The following is a 7630-nucleotide window of genomic DNA, read 5'->3' on the forward strand; positions in this document are numbered from 1 at the left end:
CAAACATGAATTAAGATAAAATAGTACAGAAAATTCATGATTAAAAACACGATTCTCTCTTCTTCTTTGTTTTTTTGCATTTAAATTTTTTTTAAAAATTATAAATTCCCATTTCAAAACATAATATTTAAAGCACAACTTAATTTTTTTTAAATGTACTTTCTTTTTCAGTTATACATTTTAAATTTTTAAAAATGCCCAATTTTGTTAAAACCCCCCTAAAAGTAATTCGTACTTGAAAACGAAATAAGTACGATATTGAGCGGCGACACAATATGCAAGACACATTTAACGGCAGTCAGAATTTAACGTCCACCAAACCACGTTTGGTATTGTGACACAAACGGAGGCTTAATAATGAAAACTTTTGTTAGAACGCTTTGCTTTATAGTTTGGAGACATTTTGCCCCACTACCCATAGATTTGCCTACGGAATATTTTCACGACGGAGCTTACTTATGGCATAAATTCTTCATATTTTAAGTGTCGTGTCTTGATTAAGACTCTAATCTGACCCATAAAAAAAAATGGCACCACTCTCGTACACACACATGGAACACCTCTTTTTTCTTGCTTCTTCCATGGAACAATTATTTTGTCTACAATATCTCATCCATGTAATAATGCTCCAATACAATATATGCATATCAATGTCCTTTAGGTTTCATGCACGTAATCAATATGCCACCATCGGATATATTTTATCACTTCTCTTCAACCTCATGTTGCAGCAGTTGGGATGTGATCATCATCATCATCATCATCAAAACATGTTCATATCCATCCATCTATAAATGAACACATCACAATGAGACAATGCAAAATCAACAACATGGTCCCTCTTGTTTCATGAATTTGGTTTCTGACATAACTTCCCAAGGATTTCAGCTAACTATTCTTTTCCTTATTCAACTGTGTCTGGTTACAAAGATTCCCTTTGCTCGCTTTTTGATTTTACTCACCAAAAAGCTCTGGGGGCTACACATTCTATTCTAAAGCACAAGTTCTGTTCTTCTTCCTAATGTGCCACTTCTGAATAACATGCATGATTCATGAACCTCTTCATAGCTTTTCATTAAATATAATTTGGTATGATAAACCAGACCCAAGTTCTAGAAACAAAAACCCTTTGTAAAATTTTTAAAGCAGCAAATGATTAAAAAGTAAGGGTGAGGTTAACTACTGATGCAACAAGACATCATGGGTCTGGTGGGCCTCACTTTTGTGTTTTTCTTTTCTTTTTTCAATCCCAATTATTAAATTTCATTGTCTCTTGCCAGACAGCCATTTTCTCAATTGTTGGAGAGAGATGATATCTTGAGCTACATATATATATAAATATATCAAAGAAGTTAAAAGATATGCTGCATAAGATTAAGTAAGAGGGTTTTTCTTTGCACTCTCCAAATTGTGAATTGTTTGAACAACACATTCAAAGTAGAAGAAGCCATGGAAACTTCTCATCCTCTTTCTATTGAAAGTTTCTCTTACAGTTGGTTGGTGAATCTGAAGCCATCCATGGAAAGCCTTGAAGGTTCCCTCAGAGCTTCTCTTGATGCTTCTGATGAAGCTTCTTCCTTCATTGAAATGGATCCAAGAATGCCACCTTCAAAAAGATTCTTCAGAAACTCCCAAGATTTCAAATTTGACTTCCCCACTTCACAGTCCCCTCTCACTCTTGTTGATGCTGATGAGCTTTTCTCCAATGGCTACCTCATGCCCCTTTTTGTTGAGTCTTTGAAAATGGAAGCATATGAGGCTTCAGATGCCAATCCAAGTCTACCTTCCTCATCACACGTGCCAAAAATTGTGGTTCCTAATGCTCATTCTAGATGCCCTTCATTGAAAGGATGCAGAACATTGTCAAGGAGAATATTTCAGAAGTACCTCAACTTCTTGAGGCCCTTGTGTAGAAGATTGAGGAGTGGAAAATCAGGTTCAAAACCTGAATCTGTTATTAAAAGAACTGAGTCTGCGAAGAATAGAGGATGCTACTCTGAAACATCCCCACGGATTAGTGTAGCTTATTCTGCTGATGACTGGCGCAAGTCCTGTGATTCCGAAAGCTCAATTTATGAAGCAGTTCTCCATTGCAAAAGATCCATTGGTATGTTCAAGTTCCTTGAGTTTATCATTAACCATGTGTTGTGTTCAAGGTTTTTAAATTATGATATCTCTTTGCAGTATTTGACACTGCAAGAAATTGCAGAGAAATGGGGTTGTGATTTGTCAAAATTTGCAGTTTTAAAGCTTATATCTTCATTTACTTGATAACATTCTGTTGATTTTGTGTGGATCTAACAAACATTTTTACACTTTGTTCATTGCAGAGAGAATGAATTAAGGATTCTGCAAAAGGGTTGCATTTGGAGATTAAAAATGAAAGAGAAAAGAGAGATTTGATCACAAGGCTAAACCATGATCAGCCACTGCTCTGCTACATAATCCTCTGCTTGAAAGATTTAAAAATGTCAATAGGAAATAAAGATGTGGTTGGTCAAGCATTATTCAAGCACTGTGATGAAGTTCTGGGAAAAAGAAAGAAGAAAAAATATAGTACAATTTTGTATGTTCATCTAATTTATTATGAGAATGAACAGTTTTACTAAAGATGATGAGAATCTGGGTCCTGTTTGAGTAAAGTTATTCTTGAACTGATTTTTTGAATCAGAAATGTGTGTTACAGATGAATTATGTATATAAGATTCTGATAACTTGGTATATATCTTATCTCTTATGTTGTTGCCTCCCTGTTCCATAAACATGATCTATGACATGCCTTGAAAGAGGGTTTTTGATTTTATCTTTCTCCCTCTCTGTCTCTCTCTTGTTGTTGTCTTGTGGATGTGGAAGTAAGAAACTTGGAAGATGGAAAAGTTTTGTGATAAGGGATTTAAGAAAGTGAGAAGTTTGAAAATTTCTCTGCAAAACTTGACAGACTTGTCAGTTATGCAAATTTCAAGGCAATGATGAAGAAACGACACTTAAGGAGACAAAATCTGACGACAAATGTGCGGAGCCATTGAATTGTATGTGGACACTTTTAGCACAAATTCATAATAAATCTAATGATGGAGAAATAATGAGTCTTTTTTTTTTTTTTCTTTTAAATTTCATTTTGTATGTATCCCCCAATTATTACCATTTCTGTTATTTTGAGAATTCTGGTGTTGTTGTTTCTGACAAAATGATGCAACAGAAACTAGGTGGGTTATATTACAGACATGCATAACCAAGATTTGAATAATCAATGTTTATATTTGGTCTAAAGTGGAAGAAGAACTTAAATCTTAGTAGTGTAATTGCAACACAAACTTTGTCAACTCAGAATAGAATTTGCAGTGCAGAGTTGTGAATGTAGAAATTAGAGACTTTATAAACACAATCAGAGTCAAATTTTTATAGAAGAATAATATCATTTACAATCTTAACATAAATAATGAATCGGTAATTTTTTATATATGTTTAAACTTTTTCATTTTTATTTAATATAAGACTTAAAATTTGAAGTAATATAATTTTTGACAAGAGAATCCCTCTAAACATAGATGTTTTTTAAGTAGAAGAAATTGAATGTAGGGTCAAAAAGATTTATGGCCTCAATATTGAGTTGACTTTACAAACCAATCCTTAAGCTTACTGGGGGAGTGTTAACTTTATTCTTTATTGTGGGCCTAAATTCCCTCATGAGATCTGGGACAATATTTAATTCCGAGTTCAAATAAGATTATCTTGTTTTTTGAAAAAAATAATGTTGAAAACTATAAAGAAAGCGACCACTTATAACTATTAGTTTAAATACATGGATTATTTTTAAATGAATGGTTAATATTGTTCCTTTTTTTTATTTTCTCATTTTTCTTTCTATTTTATCCTTTTCCTTATACTCTCTAACTTACATATCTTAAGTTTTTTGCTTGTACACATTAAATAACACTAAAAGTATCACTTACTAAAATAATAGTTGTGAAATAACTTTACTCTTTCACTAAATGCAAGTTATATACTTCTCTAAACTCCAATTATGAGCATATCCATGCAATTTATTTGGGATCAAATTAGAAATAATAAAATTAACACTTCATTGAAAATTGAAAAGTGAAAATATTGGTCAGCTTAAAAACTAAAACTACAATAATTTTTCTTTTAAGGTAGACGAATTTGTTGCATTTTTTCTTTATATTGATTAGTTGATAGAGATTGTCTACAGTTAGAGTCAGCCAATTATAATTAGTGCCAAATCTTATAATTGAAAGGGTTGTTTTTATTGCAAAGTTTGGTTAGGGGAAGCTTCCTCAGTTGTATGTTGCTCCCAATTAGTTGACTACTTGCATGAAATCTACAAATAATGTTTGTTAGAATTTAAATATGAGTTGAGAATCCCATATTAAATTAAAAATAAAAAGTTGAATAGTATGTATCAAAAATAAAACACATATAAATTAAATTTTAAAATTAATTACTCCATAAAAAATTGATTTAATATATATATATATATATATATATATATATAAGAAATATATTATATTATCTTGTTATTTTATTTTATTCATCTATTGTAAACATTAACTCTTTCTATTTAATGTAACCATTCAAACATTATTTTGGAAATAATTTACTTATTTAACCTTCACTATGAGACGATGCATAGTCACAATATTCATGACCTAGAATAACAATATTATTTATGTCCTATAGGCCTGTATGAGTGGATGGAGAGGCAAACATTCATCAATTACTTATTATGTTTACAATATATTCCATGTTGAATTTAGAATTTTTCCTAAAATGTGGGGGAATTACTAACGAATTTATAAAATAATTAAAAAATATATATAGCAAATGAAGAATTGCTCATAAGACTGAAACAAAACTTAACGTTATAAATTCTTCTACACAAAATGGAGGAGGTTTTTTTTTTTTTTTAGGTGGTAAGTTATAATCTAATTTTTTTATATAAAATATAGAGTTTGTTTTACGGATTCTCTTTTAATCTCCAAAATATCATACAATAAGAACATTTATTCTTAATTTTTTTTAATATAAAATCATTTGAATTTTTAGAAGGTTACTGAAAATTATTCTTATATTTTACTCTCATAAAAACTTCATTATTATATCAATCCAATTTCTATTTCCAAACTTCACTAGAAATTTAAATGAATTTCTACAAATATTAAGTTGTCTTGGCCTGGCTTGGTGTGAGTTCCTAAACTTATATTGCCTTGGGTTGGCAATTAATAAGTTGACATTTTCGTGTATATGTAAATGGAAAATCATAAAAAGGTTTCATGAAAGCAAATTGCAGTTTGCAAGAATTTGTAAAATTGAGTAGATAGAAATGGTTGGATCATACAAAATGAATTGAAGTAGTACATGATGAATGTAAACCCTAATATGGAAATGTTCCTCTTTTGATGTATCAGTGTTTGGGCGCGCACCAGTTGATATTGTTTTTGAATTGTGGTTTTTGAAATTGAAAAAAAGGTAGCTAGAATAGGAAACCATAAAGCATGGAACGAAGGTTGAAGACAAAGCTTTTCTGAGAAAAGGCAACGTTTGATTCCAAATGTATAAGATGGTTTGGTGCATGAAACTTGCACCAACTAAGTTGTAGTCAGAAAAATAAAAGGCATAAAAAAAGTGAGTTGTTTGAAAGATAAAGCATGTAGTGTTGTTTGGAGCTAAGTTTTGAACATGTTGAGGGCCACCTCTTATGATGTTGTTATGCCTCATTTTGAGTGATTCTTTAATTGTTGGACCATATGGTAGCCCCCACTTCATGCATTTATCTTATCATCATCGTCTCTTACAACACTGAGGTTTGTGAATGACAAAGTATCAGTTTCTTGTGCCTTAATTATTTACAGTTTCTCTGTCAGTTTGAGTAATGCTGTCAATAGAGACATGTCCATCCAACAAACTACACCACCCATTTTCATAATACATCCAATTCAATCTCTTGTGTTTCAGACTTATTATTTACTATCTTAGTTTCCGAATATTAGTTCTTTACAACTAGTTTATACTCAAAAATGAATTCTTAATTTAGTTAGAATGTATTACATTTTTTAGTATTTCTTAAATCATCTTTGAATAGTTAGTGTAAAGAGAGGAAATGATATTAGTGAAATTTTAATTTAGAAAAATATATATCTAGTTCTATATTTATGAGAGATAAAAGATATTTCATAATATTTATTATTTATAGATTAAAGTAATTGGTAAAAAATAGTTAATTTAAAAGAAAATTATGAACTAATATATCACTACAAAAACTTAATTATAACAACTAATACAGATAAAAAAATAATGAGTCATTGTCTTGAGTAGCATAGACACTATTTTATAAACTAAAAATTGTTAATATCTAAAATGGTGTCTATTATTAATAAAAATTTATAATTAATTTGTAAATAAGAGTTTAAATTAGTTTCCAACAAAAATTACCAAGGTTAATTAGTTACTATTATTAGTCTTTATAATAATAATAATAATAATAATAATAATAATAATAAATACCTAAAATTTTTGTATTTAGTTAGAGACCTATTTAAATTCTAATTAACATCAGTTTTAATTTTTTATTAAATAATATAGACCGGTTTTAAATATTAATAATTTTTAATTTATAAAATAGTGTCAAATTTAATTAATATAATAACTAATTATTTTTTATTTTAAATTAGTCATTATTTAACATTTTATATAAAAGAAAAGAAAATTTGAAGTCATCCTATTATGTTATATATATATAAATTTTACTCATTTCTATCTTTTGTTCATATTTATACTTCAATATTTTAAACTTTTGGCATGCAATTACTCTTCAAATGTGTGTGATAAACACTCCAAACGCAATATATCTTATGATAAATATTTTTCTTAGTTTATAAAGAAAGTATCTAAAAAGGGTAAATGTATGGATAATATAAATACATTCAATATTTAGCATATAATTAAAGAGATGAGAAGATTAGTTGGAAGATGTTTTGTATGATGAGAGTGATTAGTGGAGGTTGGAAAGCAGTTAGTATAATAGTGTGTGCTTAGAAAGTTAGAAGGTAGCATAGTGCCATAGAGATGAAGCACAAGGCATTGTTGTGTGTTGGGAACACCATATACAAGTATTAGTTACAACCTAATGCATGCTGAGATGTAACCAGCAATTATGGTTGTAAGTTGTAACAATGAGAGTCATTATTAGAAATGACAATGATAATGGAAAATGCTAGGGAACCCTAAAAGACAGGCAACTTCCACAGCCACATCAACATGTCAGTGTCCAACTTAAACCTGTCTGCACAAAAGGTAGATGTGCCTCTTCCAAAGCTAAACTCAAACTGTTAAAAGCATAAAAAAGAATAATCATTGTTGGTGACTGAGATAGAAGTAGTGTAGTATATTTGAATGAATGAATGAATGAATGAAAATCAATAGCATCATGCATGCTATTCCAGTTTAGTGTTCTTGTTCTACAAGCTGATCTCATTGGAAAGGTCTAAGTTGTAGGCACCACTTTTGGTTTAACTTCATTGTTGTGGTGGTGGTGGTGGTGAAAAGACATGATAAAAACACAAAATGGTCCCAAAAGTAATGGGCCCAACATGTGATGGGTCTTGGAGGGTGA

The 7630-nt window shown here is 30.0% G+C and overlaps 1 protein-coding gene across 1 annotated transcript; it reads left to right on the forward strand.

Annotated features, from left to right (window-relative positions):
- Positions 1–1337: 1337 nt before the first annotated feature.
- On the forward strand, positions 1338–2803 carry LOC114181446 (probable membrane-associated kinase regulator 6). Its single transcript, XM_028067908.1, has 2 exons — positions 1338–2107; positions 2331–2803. Exons 1-2 carry the CDS (start codon positions 1450–1452, stop codon positions 2342–2344), a joined length of 672 nt encoding a protein of 223 aa, XP_027923709.1. The 5' UTR covers positions 1338–1449; the 3' UTR covers positions 2345–2803.
- The last annotated feature ends 4827 nt before the right edge of the window (positions 2804–7630 follow it).

The sequence above is a fragment of the Vigna unguiculata genome, chromosome 4 (genome assembly GCF_004118075.2).
Source record: "Vigna unguiculata cultivar IT97K-499-35 chromosome 4, ASM411807v1, whole genome shotgun sequence".
Classification (NCBI taxonomy): Eukaryota; Viridiplantae; Streptophyta; class Magnoliopsida; order Fabales; family Fabaceae; genus Vigna; species Vigna unguiculata.